Source organism: Triticum dicoccoides, chromosome 1B, assembly GCF_002162155.2.
Source record: "Triticum dicoccoides isolate Atlit2015 ecotype Zavitan chromosome 1B, WEW_v2.0, whole genome shotgun sequence".
NCBI lineage: Eukaryota > Viridiplantae > Streptophyta > Magnoliopsida > Poales > Poaceae > Triticum > Triticum dicoccoides.
Window position 1 is genome coordinate 439,349,869 of NC_041381.1, and position 16,413 is coordinate 439,366,281.

General features: G+C 46.9%; 1 protein-coding gene across 1 annotated transcript; it reads left to right on the forward strand.

The window, feature by feature from the left end:
• Window positions 1–958: 958 nt before the first annotated feature.
• Window positions 959–4,724, forward strand: LOC119306327 (cell number regulator 6-like). The gene is made up of 4 exons (XM_037582578.1): window positions 959–1,182; window positions 1,279–1,393; window positions 3,486–3,751; window positions 4,263–4,724. The coding sequence occupies exons 1-4, from the start codon at window positions 1,051–1,053 to the stop codon at window positions 4,461–4,463; spliced, it is 714 nt and encodes a 237-aa protein (XP_037438475.1). The 5' UTR covers window positions 959–1,050; the 3' UTR covers window positions 4,464–4,724.
• The last annotated feature ends 11,689 nt before the right edge of the window (window positions 4,725–16,413 follow it).

Sequence of the window (16,413 nt, forward strand, 5' to 3'; positions counted from 1 at the left end):
TCTGTGTTAAATATCAGAAAAAATGTGGCCGTTCATAAAAAGGAAAAAAATAGTGTCCTAAAACAAAATGGCAGACGTGGGCCAACTCCAGCGCAAGACCCCATCATGTCCGTCCATGTCCGTTTGGAATAAAACGGACAGATGACACGACCCAACGCGCAACCCCATTCGTAAAAAGTGTTCGTTTTTGGTCCGCTGTACCTCATCCTGGGAGCAAAGTTTCGCCGGGTTTGCATCTGGAACGGACACAAGCGGATGATTCTCTGTGTGGTCCTCGTTCGCATGTGTCCTTTGCATGTGACCCCAGGCCCACTTGTCATTGGGCCCGTCTGCCCACCCACCCATCCCTCTCTCTCCCTTTATCTCTCTCTCTTCCCCACCAACCCAACCATGCATGGTCTCGCGCCGGGCACCGGCTCTGTGGCCGCCGCTACCTAGTGCCGGTCCTGCACGCTAGTGTTCCAAGCGCGGGAGCTCGAAGGCGAGCGCCAGCTGCAGCACCGGGCCGCAGGCGCGACGGGGCGAGGTGGTGGGCGGCGGGGAGCTCGAAGGCGCCCGCCAGCTGCAGCACCGGGTCGCGGGCGCGACGGGGCGAGTTGGTGGCCGGCGCGGCTGCAGCCACGCGGGCGCAGCGGCAGGACCGGAGTAGGGCACGGATGGGCGGCCCCGGCGAGCGAGCGCGAGCGGCCATGGCGAGCGCGGCGGCACGGCGACAAGATGCAGGGGCGGATGCAGCGGACGTTTTGGGTCGCTCCGCCGCGTTGGATGCCTCCAACAAAAGCCGGACACGCATGTTTGTTTTCATCCCAATTGCCATTCTAAACGGACGAAATTCGGACGTAACGGACGTACCTACGGTGGCCTGACCTTTGCGTGATGACCCCCGGCTGAACCGTCATTGACCTGACCTGACCAGACCGTGGACCGTCGGACGCGTCAGGAGCCAGATCTCACTCCACCACTCGCACCCGCCCCCACTCCCCACCGCGTAGCCCTCCCCTTCGTCGGCAGCCCAAAAACCCTCGGGGCCGAAGCGAGGAGAGGACGGCAATGGCGGAGGCGCGACGCAGCCACCCGTCGCAGTACGTGAAGCTGACCAAGGACCAGGACGCTTCCGCCTCCGGCCCCGGCGTGGAGGACATCCGCCCTGGCGAGCTCAACCTGCCCGTCGCCGTCCCGCAGGTCGGTCTCGCCATTCCTCGCGCGATCCTCGTTTCTTCCAGTTGCTGCTGCTGCGATTGTTTGTTCGATCTGATTTTGGGCGGTGTGACTATATAGCTGGAGCGGATGATGTGCATCCAGTGTGGGCAGGTGCTGCCTGAGGGCCACCAGGCGCCGGCCGACGAGCCGTGGACCACCGGCATCTTCGGTTGCGCTGAAGACCCCGAGAGCTGTAAGTGACGTGGAATTTCCTTCTCGCCCTTGCATTTGATCTGCCCCTTCAACTGCCTAGCCGATCTAGTTCTGCTACTTCCTACCCTAGACGGATCGCATTCAAAATTCGTGGTAGTTTTGATATGCTGATAGCCTGATACCCCTGGAGATGCCAGAGTTGGCAGGAACTATCATGCTGATCTGCACAGGATGGGATTGTGTTGCTGTGGTTCAGCTCAGGGTTCGTGGCTATCACACACATTGCACATCTCAGCAACTAGATGTTTGTTTCCATGGCATTGAAGTGTTACTGACGTGTTACTATAGAGGCTAGGTGTTTCAGTTTTAAATCCTTTAGCGGTCCTGCGTATGAAGCACACGCAGGTTTTTATTGTAAAATCCCTTGCAGGTACATCAAGTGAATCTCTAGTAAGAAAAGAGGAACAACATGTGTGCTGGACAAGGATGGCCCATACACCTCTCATCCTCGTTTTTTTCATTTAGGCTTATATTGTTTCCCATTTTTTGCATGTGTTTGTTAGAGACTGTTTTTAAGCATGAAAGATGTTTCTTTCGAAATTTGAATTGCAAATTACAACAGTATTGATACTTATATATCAATGTGAAATATTTCCGCATTAGTTCAGTGAGCGGTTGCCAGCCAGAAATTTTGTGTTACCTCCTTTTTACCTGTTACCAGTTGAGACAGTTTTCAAACAAAGATGCCCTGCAAATCTTAATCTCCTTCCTCTCTATCATTTTTCCATTAACACGGTGAACTTAATCAATGAACAAACCATGGTAGACTAAACATACAGTCTTTTTCTAATGTCTATGAGAAAGGCATGATTTATATTTTACACTGCACATATAAACTCAGTTGTAAACTGGTGCCAGTCCGATGCTGATATATGCCTTATACTACACATGTAACTCAAATTTGTAATGTGGACCAATCTGATGCGTATCTGACCTCCATTTAGGAGCTATTTTTACCTAGAAGTCCAAATTGAGTACTTGTTAATTTTGTTTTATACTTCCCTGGGTCATCCTTTTCCCACATTTTTAGCAGATGTATATGAAAACCCATATCTTTATACATTTTATTTTGAACTATTTATTGTTCACATACTTTTTTTTTATCATATTGCAAGCCTTTATGGTTCACAAATTTGTAGTACTGTTATGTTTCGGTCTTTTATTATCTTTGCAAAATTAGCCCTGTGATGATGTGCTCATGTGGGAAGGATGAGGCACTGGTCACTGCCTGAAAGAAATAGAGTACTCCCTCGGTCCCATAATATAAGATGTGAGTGGTAGTCATAACTTGGGAAGTTCTTCAAGATGTACACACTTCTCCATCTTACTGCCAGTTATGATTTTAGCTCTTCTGGGCTCTCTGCAAAATCAACACGCTGTGATAATGTGCTCATATTGAAAAGAATTAATCATTGTTCCGGTTGGATTCCAAATTGTTTCAAAGAAGCAAAAAGTAGTTGCAACGTTTACTTCTATTACGATGCTTTCGACCCAGAGACGTCTTTCTTCTTGATCTGTTTGAAAATTCTTCTACAGGTACACTTTCCCTGTATAAGTGTTAATTGTGATAAACTGTTGAGCACATAAATGACTGCGGCATACATGGCCGAAACCCGAAAGCTTAAATGAATAGCATTACTCTGCAGCTAATGGCTAATTCCTTTTTCTTTCTTGACTTTCATAGGTTGGATTTTTTTTTCTTATAGTGATGGATCTTGTAATATGCTCCTTTGTTCCTTATGCTGTTCTTCTGAACTTGAACATGGATTAGCTGAATCTCTAATCAGAAGAGGGAACATCTCCCGGTTTACTGAAGAGTCGAGTTGCTGATATTAATCTAAGCACAGAAAGGATCACCATGAAGTTTGCGGAAGTGTCTACTAGTCAATAATGGCTCTTAGTCTATTACTGACTTTCATGGGGCCTTTTTATGTTCATTTCAAATTGTGTCATCATAGGGTTTGTGATGTCTGCACCTTTATGCTTCAGTCCGCACAGTTTTCATATGTATTACTGCTATATTCCGAGATACTTCTGAACCTCTTATGTGCCTGATCTTCTTAATTTGTTAGGCTGGACTGGACTATTCTGCCCCTGTTTGTTGTTTGGACGAAATGTTCAGGCCCTTAGAGAAGATATCCCATGGACAAGACCCTGCACTTGCCATGCTGTCTGTGTTGAAGGTGGCATTGCATTGGCAATCCTTACGGCTATATTCCATGGTGTTGACCCAGACGCATCGATCCTGATTGGTGAAGGCCTGGTCTGCTGTTGGTGGATATGCTCTATTTATACTAGTATTGTTCGTGAAAACCTTCAGAAGAAGTATCATCTCGAGGTACTTCTTTCTCTCGTCCACTGTTTTCTTTGTATATGTCATGATTAATCGCATTCAGAATAACAATCTACAAACAGTTGTATTTGTTTCTACTGTAAGAACTACACAATTGCATTCTCCATCTGAGATAGTTGTATCAAGTATTCAGGCATCCAGAAGCAAACTCTTAGCTTTGCATGGTTGAAGTTATCTGGTTTGGCCCTCACTAGAGTAAGGTTTTGTAGTTTGGATCAGAGAGTTCTGTCATCCAGCGAACTTCTGTCACTGTCAAGAAATTCTTGCTTTGCATTGTCCACTGGCGGTAGCTGGTTATATCATTGAATTATCAGATCATGTTTATCATTTTATCAATTCTTGCTTGGCCACCTTTTCACGTATAGTATCTTTTTGTGGTCACTAATTCTAACTAGTTGTCAAGTCTAGCATTTGATAAGTGGACTGGGTTTCTACTTTCGTGCATCAGTATCACGGGCCTTTTGCTAACCACCACATATTGTTCTGCTTCCACCAGAAATCTCCATGCGATCCTTGCATAGTTCACTGCTGCTTCCACTACTGCGCGAACTGTCAGGAGCATCGTGAAAGGAAAGGCCGACTTGCAGAAAACAGTGTTGTTCCAATGACCGTTGTCAACCCACCGCCGCTGCAAGAGATGAGCATGGCTGAGAACAACGCTCCCACATCCGAGAATGAAGGGTCAAAGGCAGCATGAGAACTGAAACTGACATGGAGTCTGCTCGCCCTTTTAGAGGCCACTACTATATACAGTATATTGTTAAATGACTGTCATCTGGCAGGTACCGTATGAAACATTGGTCTGATCCAGATTTTAGTTTATGACCATTACTACTTGTGATAGAATATTGCCCGTGGGCATATGATATATATGTGTGGAGACCATTACTACCTATGATAGAATGTTGCTTGCGGGCATATAATATATGTATGGATATATTTACATTTGTGAGCCGTATGTCCTATCGATGTTTTTTTTCGAAAAGGGGGACTCCCTGGCCTCTGCATCAGAACGATGCATACGGCCACATTTATAGATAAAAGAGGTTCAACAAGGTCTTAATGTCTTGAAACAAAATAAAAAACGGCAAGCTCACACAGAGCCACAATGCAAAGAACAAAAGGCCCAAAAGCCACAAAACAAAAAATAGGTAAACTAATCGCCTATCCTATTACATGACCGCCATCCGAACCGGTTGAAGATATCCCGTGCTACCATCTCCCACCGGATAGATCCAGTAACCAAACGCTCCCTGGCCTCTGTCGAAGTGAGTAAGGACCACATACGGATCAACGTAGTAGCCCGGAATAAAACCTGCAAAAAATGAATAGTTGTTGTTCTGTTAAAAGCCAAATCATTTCTGCAGTTCCAAATTGCCCATAACAACGCGCATACTCCTACACGAATGTGTCTAGCTGTTTCGGACTCTATCCCAACAAGCCATGTTCCAAATAACGTACTGATCGAATTCGGAGGAGTAATGTTAAAGGCAATTTGCACAATGCGCCACAAAACTCTCGCCAATGGGCAATCAAAAAAGAGGTGCTTGATAGTCTCGTCCCGATCACAAAAACTACACCTAGTAGATCCTGTCCAGTTGCGCTTAACCAAATTATCCTTTGTTAAAATTACTTGTTTATGCACAAACCACATAAACACTTTAATCTTCAAAGAAACTTTGACTTTCCAAACATGTTTGGAACTATGAATAATACTAGAGTTAATGACATCGATATACATCGACTTGACTGTGAACTCCCCAGACCTAGTAAGCTTCCAACACAACTGATCGGGCTGATAAGCTAGCTGAACCTCCATCAATCTACTCACCAAATGAAGCCATGCTTCCCACCGGTCGCCAACAAGCACCCTCCGAAACTGAATATTAAGGGGAATGGACTGCATAATCGTTGCAACAAGAGAATCACAACACTGAACAATACGATACAGGGACGGATACTGGAGCGCCAACGGCGTTTCACCAATCCACGTATCCTCCCAGAAGCGAGTGGTGTTGCCATTACCGACAATAAACTTTGTTCTATTAAAGAAGGCAACTTTGACTCTCATAAGCCCCTTCCAAAACGGCGAGTCAGTTGGTCTCACTGTCACCTGGGACAAAGTCTTGGACTGCAGATACTTACTACTGAGAATCTGCGCCCACGTTACCTCAGTCTCAACTGACAACTTATACAACCACTTACTGAGAAGACATATGTTCTTGACTTCAAGATTCTCAATACCAAGGCCCCTCTGGTCCTTTGGTCGACAGATGATATCCCATTTGGCGAGTCGGTATTTTCTCTTAAGTTCATCACTCTGCCAGAAAAATCGGGATCGATAGAAGTCCAGCCTTTTCCTAACCCCAACTGGGACTTCAAAGAAGGATAAGAGAAACATAGGCATACTCGTGAGCACCGAATTAATAAGAATCAATCGGCCTCCATATGACATGAGTTTTCCTTTCCAGCAACTCAGTTTCTTCTCAAATCAATCCTCGATGCACTTCCACACTCTGTTTGTTATCTTACGATGGTGAATGGCTATACCTAGGTACGTAAAAGGTAAAGCCTCCAATTCACATCCAAACAATTGCCTATAAGCCTCTTGTTCGTCCTTGGCTCTACCAAAGCAGAACAACTCGCTTTTATGGAAGTTAATCTTCAATCCAGTCAATTGTTCAAATAAGCATAATACCAACTTCATATTTCTCGATTTTTCCAAGTCGTGCTCCATAAACATGATTGTATCATCAGCATACTGCAGGATGGACACAACACCATCAACTAGATGAGGCACCAAGCTACCCACCTGACCGGCCTCCTTTGCCCTACCTATCAGGATTGCCAACATATCAACCACAATGTTGAACAAGATAGGTGACATGGGATCACCTTGTCTCAGGCCCTTGTGTCTCTGGAAATAATGACCTATATCGTCATTCACTTTAATTCCAACACTCCCTTTTTGCGTGAAAGATTCTACTTGGCGTCGCCAAGCTTGATCAAAACCTTTCATGCGTAAGACCTGTTGAAGGAACGGCCATTTGACTTTATCGTACGCCTTCTCGAAATCCACCTTGAAAATAACCCCATCAAGTTTTTCTCGTGTGAATCTCATGGAGCGTTTCATGAAGGACCACAACCCTTTCAAGGATGTTCTTGTCCGACATGAAAGCAGTTTGAGTAGGCTGCACCATAGCATGTGCAATCTGTGTGAGCCTAATCGTCCCAACCTTGGTAAAAATTTTGAAACTAACATTGAGAAGACAGATGGGCCTGAATTGCTCGATTCTCACAGCCACTATTTTCTTAGGAAGCAGGGTTATCGTACCGAAATTTAGCTGAAAAAGCTGGAAAAAAAGTTGTCCCGAGAACAAATCATGGAACATCGGCAACAGGTCCCCTTTAATAAAATGCCAGGACTTATAAAACTCAGCTGGGAATCCATCTGGGTCGGGAGCCTTATTATTTTTCACCTGCGAAATGGCCTCGAACACCTCCTTTTCAGAAAAAGGAGCGGCTAAAATATCATTCTCAACAACAGTAAGTTGAGGCACATCCTCAACCCTAGACTCATCCAGAGACACACAGTTATCCTCTCGGGGTTCAAACAACTGCTTGTAATACTCAGTAATGTATAATATTAGGTTCTCCTGACCGATAATCGTTCCTTCATCTTGTTCAAGCTGAAAGATCCTCTTCTTCCTGTGTTTGCGTCCCCCCTGGACAACTCTTCGAACCTTGGCCCGCAGAGCCCACTTTAATTCTTCTTCACGAAGAAGTTCTTTCAGCCTCATCTCTGCGTCAAGCTTGGCATGAAGCTCTGCGGCTGGCAGAACCGTGGTTTCTGCTTTTACATCTAAGGACTGAATAAGGGTAAGGAGCCGTTCCTTTTCAACCTTATAAATCCCGCTAAGATGCTTAGCCCACCCACGTAGGAAACTTCTCAGGTGCCTAATCTTATTCTGCCAGCGCTCAAGCACAGTCCTACCTCCTGCATCCTTAGCCCACTCTCTGGCTACGAGATCAAGGAAGGCTTCTCTTTCAAACCAAGCAAGCTTGAACGAGAATAAGTTTTTGTTGCCCAGGTGGGAGGCCTCACCAGAGTCAAGAAATAAAGACGTGTGGTCAGAAATACCATGAGAGAGTGCCTGAACTGTTACAAAGGGAAACTTCTGTTCCCATTTGACACTTGCCAGTAGACGATCCAACTTTTCAAACGTTCGATTTGGCATCGCGTTAGCCCAGGTGAACTTCCTACCCGAAAGCTCAATCTCTCTCAGATCCAAGCTTTCAATGATAGTGTTAAACATGAACGACCATCTCCCGTCAAAGTTATCATTATTCTTCTCATCACGCCTCCTAATGATGTTAAAATCCCCCCCCCTCACCACCAGGATTGGGAGCTGCTCAGAGCCACAACCCTAACTAGATCAGCCAAGAAATACGGTTTGAATTCTGGCTGTTCGGCACCATAAACCGCCACCAGAGCCCAATCCAACCCATCAGCCATCGACCGCACCCTAAACTTAATAGCAAAATCTCACATGACCACACTTCGGACTTCGAGAGACTCGCATCTAACACCGAGTAAGATCCCACCCGATCTTCCTCGCGGCGGCAGACAGTGCCAGTCGAAAACAATACCACCCGATAAAGTATTGAGAAATTGTGGCGAGAAATTATCTCTACCAGTTTTCGACAAAGCAATAAAGTCCAACCTATGCTCGATAGACACTTCTGCAAGAAACATTCTTTTAGCCAAGTCTTTGAGACCTCTGCTATTCCAAAAGATTCCTTTCATATCTTGTCATGGAATTTTTTAGCCGTGCGGATCCTAGCACTCCTACGCATTGCGAACATCGGGTAGATCTTCCGCTTCCATTTGCGTTAAGGACTGATTTTACTCTCCAGCCGGTCCTCACAACAAGGCTCAGGAGGTCTTACTACAGCATTCTCAAAACTCTCATCCTCCTCCTCAGGCTCAGAGAGGGGATTAGCAAGATCCACACAAAAATTATCCAGCACCCGGACCCCCAAAGCATCAATATCAGAATCATTCATGGGTTTGATCGCCGCTAAGTTACGGATCATTTCTAAAGCCCTCTCGGCCTCTAAATCCAGTATATCATTAACGGAATTTGAAATTTCACCATCATTACTACCTAGTGAAATTCCTAATTGGTTTGCATTATCAACAATCTCATCGTTCAAAAAATGCAAGATGGAATTAGAGGTATTAACCGACATACCAGTAGTGACCTCAACGTCACGAAGCTTGGCCAGCCTCATGGCGCACCGCTGTTGTATATTGTCCACCTCTGGATGGTCCTGAAGGTGGCAGCTCAACCGTCTCCCCTCAGAAACCGGGTCCGGAATCCCGCCAAACGCTATCACCTCCTCCCGAGTGATGTTGCCTGGGGAGGGGCCTCCTGCCCCATCCTGAACACTCAATCGGTCCCCACGGCATGGAGACGGCACCGAGTCGGTTGATGGGGTAACATGGGCCGGCCTCCCTAGCTCCCCACCCACCCCAGTTCACCGGCAAGAGGTGCTCACCGACGCCAACGGAGGGCCGGCCGCCCTAGACGCCGAAGGAGAAAAGGGCCCCGAGGCCACCTGCCCCGAGCCCCCTCCAGGGACCGGAACTGCCACCTGCAGCTCCGTCCTAGCGAGAGGAGAAGAGGGTGCCGAGGCCACCTGCCCCGGACCCCCTCCCAAAGATAAAGCCTCTATCACTGAAACCTCGTCCGACGCAATAGGAGAAGAGGGCGCCGAGGTCACCTGCCCCGAGCCCCCTTCATAACTCGGAACCACCACCTGCAGCTCCGTCCTCACGACAAAAGAAGAGGGAGCCAAGAACACCAGCCCCAGACCCCCTCCCGAAGGAAAAACCTCCACTGCCGGACCCTCTGTCTGAGAAGGAACAACAACATGGGAAGGAGCCTCCTCCTCCTCTCCCCTGACCAGGTCGGCGAAGTCCCAAGGACGGGACACGTAGCATCCTCAAAATCCAAACCGGGTAATGTGTGCTCAAAAGCCTCAAAAGACTCCACTAGCTCACTCCACAATCACGGAGGTGCAGAAGCATGCTCGAGAGACCCAAATCTTAGAGTGGTCATAGGCACCGAGGAGGGTGGAGCCGTCCCATCCCCGGTCATCTAAGAAATAGACCCCTGTCCTTTGGACAACTCTCGTCCAGGATCAGCGACCAGATTCTCCTTAGCTCCCGCGCCGTCATCACCCTCGTGCATATCGACATCAGTCTCGGTAGCTGCCTCGGCAAACAGGCTCTCATCCTAAAACTCAATCCCAAGGTTGTAAATCTGGCCTCGATATGACCACTTGACCACATCAGGCACGAACTCAATGTCCAAAATACTAACCAGTAGACGAGCGATCCCATGAGCTCTAGTGAAGGCCATATCCATTCGCTCAGTTTTTTCCACCATGATGCCCAAGCTAGCAACGACCCTAGCATCCTGCATAGGCTTTGAAGGAGCCCCAGGAAAATGTAGCCAAGCCTGGGTAAGAGGCTTACCCTGAGGCTCCACCAACTTACACTCATGGAACTCGAGGATGCCATCTGTACCTGGCACTTTGCACATCCCAAAACTCAGCAGGCTCTGCAAATCCTCCACCAACGGGAACTCAACCCTAAACAACTTTGCCTCGAGACTGACAAGCTCCCAATGGAAGTCCCCTGGAGCTAGCTCCCGGAGCCGCTGCACAATCTGGGTCTTAGAGACTTCTCCTCTGGTCACTTTGACAATCCTAGTGGTCATACTCTGAGCCTCATCAGGAGCCTCCCTCTCATTCGGAGACTCAAAGAACGTGAGTTCAGCACAGTACACTCCATACATCATAAGAGACGGTGCCTGATCCCTCAAAAGCGGACATTCCCCCGAGTCATGGGCTGGTTTGCCACAAGTATCGCATAAAACTGCCAAACACTCAGCTATAAAATGGCCCTTCTTGCCACAACGATAGCATAACATTTTTTCCTTCTTGCGCGCGCACTTGGACGCCCTGTCTGAATCAGCCCTGTCTGACGCCTCCACAGACACAGACCCCAAGCTTTCATTCCCAGGAACCTCGACATCAGCGAGTGCCGTCACCACCTCCATAGCTTGGCCAGACAACCCAGACTCCTCGGCAGCCCCGCCAATGACCGTCTGCTCAACCACAACGGTCGGATGAGGCTGTCGTGGACGATACCGGCCACCTCGACTGCCTCGGCGACCATGATGACCGCGGAAACCACCGCGGTGTCGATTTCCCGGGTGTGACGCCCCCTCAACAAAGCCTCTCGTGGGACCCATGAAAGGTGTCTCAGCCGAACCATCGCTCTGCTAGGCATACCCCCGACCACCACCCGTGGACGAGGATCCCCAGTGCTGACCATCTCCATACGCATTATAACCGCCATCGCCCCATTGACCACAAGGCACACCCGTATCAACTCCACCAGCCGAAGTTTGTGGCGGCGGTGCCTGCGTCAGCACCGGCGCAACCCAATTTTGCGACTGCCAGGCGACAAAGTGAAGCGGCCTCGCACCGGACTGAGGCGTCGCCGGTCGAGGCTGCAGGTCTGTTGCAAGGGGTGGCGGCCTCGGACCAAGAGCACCCCTGCCCGTAGCAGCAGTCAAGTCTGGGCTCGGCACCGGGGGTCGAGGATTCACACCACCCCGGCCCATCGCCGGCTGCAGCACCACCACCGGCGCCGGGGGTCAAGCGCCCGGGAGACCAGAACTGCGGCCAACCGCGCCAAGCCCGGGCGCCCCGCTAGCCGGAAGCGGCCTAGGGTCGGTCACCTCTGGAGCAGCCCTGCCGGCACCAGCGCCCGGCGTCGGGGCAACCCCACCGCGGCCGGTCCCCCGCGGCGGGCCGGTCCTACCGTGGCCAGCTCCTGGCGGCGGGTCGTTCCCGCCGCGGCCAGCTCCCGGCGGCGGCGCTAGCCCTCCGCGGCCAGCACCACCCGCGGCGGCACTCTTGCCAGGAGGCGCCACAGCTCCTCGGCCAGCCATGGCCCGGAGTGGGGGGATGCGCCTTGCCCGCCCTGCACCACGATCACAGAACCCCGGCCGGCCACGTCGTGGAACCCTAGACCGCAACGACGGCAGACAGACTCGATGATCGAACGTGCATGGAACGATAGGAGGAAGCGAAGTAGTGATCGGGTTAGACTGGGTCTCATACCCAGCTAACTCCGGCCCAACTACACGCAGGCCCGGCTCTCTCAGAACCGGCCCAACCCCAGGCGCACCCAGCTCGCGGCCTAGGAGAGATTTCAAACGGTGCGCCCGCACCATCGAGATCTCGATCGCTCGCCCAGCCGGCAATGCCGCCGCGGCCGCCGCTGGCGTCCGGGAAGCACTTGCTCGGCGCACATGTCTCTTTTTCCTCTGAACTGTAATCCATGAATCTGGCCTAATCAAATCAAAAAGAGTAAGATTGGGAAGACTAACCTTCGGGAGAGGACCCTTCCATGGCCTGATAGCCGTCGCCACCATTCTCCGGTGAACAATGCGACGGACCATCTCCTTCCTGTCGCCCGCGTGAAGCCCAACCCTCACCGGATCATCCACCGGCAAGACCTTCTATCGACGTTATGCATTGCCTGTGTTCTCGTTCATGGAAGGTCTTCTCTGGTCTAAAGGATAGAAATAGGAAAGTCATATGTAATGAGGTGGCATACATGTCAGGTCCTATATGAAAAGAGATGCTATTTGATTCATAGGATGAGATTTTACCATTAGGTTTGTGCTAATGTTTTTTTCTTTGAAATGTGTAGGATATATAGAGACCAGTCCTACATAGGAAATCCGGTCCTACAAACTCTATTGAAAATTTTCAATCCTATCCTACAACATTCCTACAAATCAAAGGAGGCCTAAGTATACGGTACAATTGTATAAAGAGGTTTAGGAATATCTGAATCTCCTCTGATGTAGTGTACATGAGCATTTACGTGAAATTCTTGCAAATTTTATATGAAATTGTGTTTGCTATTTACAAGTTTTTTGGGAAGAGAGTATGGTGATGCGGAGGTGGGTGATGCAGCCGGGCAGGGTCATGCGGGGTTGTCTATGACAGAGAGGATGATGAACTTAGAGGGATGGCTAGGAGATGCAGCAGACCAGTAGAGGTGGCGGCTGAGAGAGGGTGTGGGGCAGCAAGGAGACCGACCATTCGGCTGGCATTGAAGGCAGCAGGAGGAATAAGCTAGGAAGGATAAAATGGACTAGCCCTTATTAGGTTTTTCCATGTGAAGCGCGACAACTTTTCTGTATTTGTACTACCTAAAAAGAATGTAAGGTTCCCGTTTCATCTTTCTTTTCACCACCTCTTCGTCCAAACTTCCATCTATATGATAATCAATCACCTTAATTTACTTATCTTCTGAATCAATTTCACTTTAATTTACTTACGAAACTTCTAATTAAAATATAAGGTAATTCATGGCCAGAATCTGTGCTACCTAAAAAGAACGTGAGGTTCCCATTTCACCTTTTCACCATCTTTTCGTCCAACCTTCCACGTATATGATAATCAATCACCTTAATTTACTTATCTTCTGAACTAGTTTCACTTTTATTTACTTACCAAACTTTTAATTAAAATATAAGGTAATTCATGTCCAGAATCTCTGCTACCTAAAAAGAATATAAGGTTCCCATTTCACTTTTCTTTTCACCACCTCTTCCTCCAACCTTCCATGTATATGATAATCACACACTTTAATTTACGTATCTTCTGAACCAATTTCATTTTATTTTACTTACCAAACTTCTAAATTAAATATAACGTAATTCATGGCCAGAATATCTGCTACCTAAAAAGAATGTAAGGTTCCCATTTCACCTTTATTTTCACCACCTCTTCGTCCAACCTTCCATGTATATGATAATCAATCACCTTAATTTATTATCTCCTGAACCAGTTCCACGTTAATTTACTTACCAAACTTCTAAATAAAATATAAGGTAATTCATGGTCATAATCTCTGCTACCTAAAAAGAACGTAAAGTTCCCATTTCACCTTTCTTTTCACCACCTCTTCGTCCAACATTCCATGTATATGATAATTAATCACCTTAATTTACTTATCTTCCGAACCAATTCCACTTTATTTTACTTAGCAAACTTCTAATTAAAATATAAGGTAATTCATGGCCAAAATCTATGCTACCTAAAAAGAACGTAAGGTTCCCATTTCACCTTTCTTTTCACCACCTCTTCGTCCAACCTTCCATGTATATGATAATCAAACACCTTAATTTACTTATTCTCTAAACCAATTCCACTTTAATTTACTTACCAAACTTCTAAGTAAAATATAAGGTAATTCATTGCCAGAATTTGATGAACATTTATTTACACAATCGCATTTTTATTGACAGGTAAATCACAAGCTAACGTACTAAAATATTTATATCATGTGGCAACGCATGAGTATTGTTCTAGTTTATTTATAAAGAGAGCTCCCACTGACTTCTATTAATAGAAACCACATTGTCTTACAAACTACCAGCACTAGTAGAAAACAGGGCTTTGGTCGAAGCTCAATCTACACATTAGTCTCGGTTGCATTACGAACCGGGACTAATGTGAGCATTAGTCCCGGTTCGAGCGGCTAGTGCGTCGGGCAGGCATTAGTCCCGGTTCAAATGGGACCTTTAGTCCCGGGTTGAGACACCAACCCGGACTAAAGGGTGCCATGCCCTTTAGTCCCGGTTGATGGCTCGAACCGGGACTAACCTTTAGTCCCGGTTCAATCCACCAACCGGAACTAAAGGGGTTCTGAAAATTGCTTTTTGTTTTTCTATTTGTTTTTCTGTTTTAAATTGCTTACATCTTTTAGGATATTTGATGTTTTTGAGTGATTCTTTTTTGCATTAGATTCAAAATTTTGTCTAGTTTCTGTTTGTGCCATTAGTTTTCAAATTTGAATGATTTAAATATGAATTTGTTCAAATTTTCTTCAAACCTAGATTGTGAATAATTTGAGTTTAAAAATAGTTTTAAATTTAATTCTTTTTGCTCCTAGTCACATGTTAGATCTTTGTCACAGTAAGAATAATGAAAGCACAAGTGCTCCCTGGGTGATTTTAGTAATTAATGTCAACATATCTCTTGTTGGACTAATATTTTCATCTAGTATATTTCAGATAAGTTCAACATTGGAGTTGCATGGACAAGAGGATGTGAAACCCCTTCTAGATGCTAAGGACAAACATAGGAAAAAGCTCAAGACTTTACAGTTTCATTTTAAGTGGTCCAAGATCACATTGAGTCCACTGGAAAAGTCAATACTATTAAAAGGGGATGAGATGTTGCTTAATGGCTTGCTTGCTCAAAGTGCTTAGTGATATGCTCCAAAGCCCTCAACCACTTTCTCATTTTCACATATGTCCTAAACCTAAAAGTCAAACTCGGCCCCACCGATTTGATCTATCCAGCGCCACCGCGTTCATTTGACATAGCCACTGCCAGAAACCCTAACTAGCTCGGTCTCATCGATGGGATCTCAGTCTCACCGAGATAGCTTGCAAACTCTGTGTTGCCTATTGCAATAATCTCGGTCCCACCGAGATATGCAATCGTTCTCACCGAGTTTGCCTGACCAACTCTCTGTTTGCTTATTACCAAAATCGATCTCACCGAGTTTGTGTAATCAGTCAAACCGAGTTGAGGTTTTACCCTAAACCTAGCACATCAGTCCCACCGAGTTGATGTTGTCGGTCCCACCGAAAACTCTAAGGTTCACATTTTGAACTGAATCGGCCTGATGGAGTTTCACTATTCGGTCTCACCCAGTTTGGGAATTTGTGTGTAACGGCCAGATTTTGTGTGGAGGCTATATATACCCTTCCACCCATTCTCCATCATGGAGAGATCTATCAGAATGTGCCTACACTTCCACTACTCATTTTCTGAGAGAGAACCACCTACTCATGTGTTGACACCAAGACATTCCAATCCAACCACAAGAATCTTGATCTCTAGCCTTCCCGAAGTTGCTTTCCACTCATCTATCCACCATAGTCAAATTTGTGTGAGAGAGTTGAGTGTTGGGGAGACTATCATTTGAAGCACAAGAGCAAAGAGTTCATCATCAACACACCATCTATTACCTTTTGAAGAGTGGTGTCTCCTAGATTGGTTAGGTGTCACTTGGGAGCCTCCATCAAGATTGTGGAGTTGAACCAAGGAGTTTGTAAGGGCAAGGAGATCGCCTACTTCGTGAAGATCTACCCAAGTGAGGCAAGTCCTTCGTGGGCGATGGCCATGGTGGGATAGACAAGGTTATTTCTTCATGGACCCTTTGTGGGTGGAGCCCTCCGTGGACTCACGCAACCGTTACCCTTCGTGGGTTGAAGTCTCCACCAACATGGATTATGATAGCACCACCTATCGGAACCACGCCAAAAATATCCGTGTCTCCAATTTTGTTTACACACTCCAATCCCATCCCTTTACTTTCTTGCAAGTTGCATGCTTTACTTTACGCTACTCATATACTCTTTGCATGCTTTCTTGAATTGTATTGTGAATGTTTGAAGTTGTGCTAATCTCCAACATCAACTTGAAGAACTTAAAAACTGATACATATACTTGTTGAGGGTCTAATCACCCCCCCC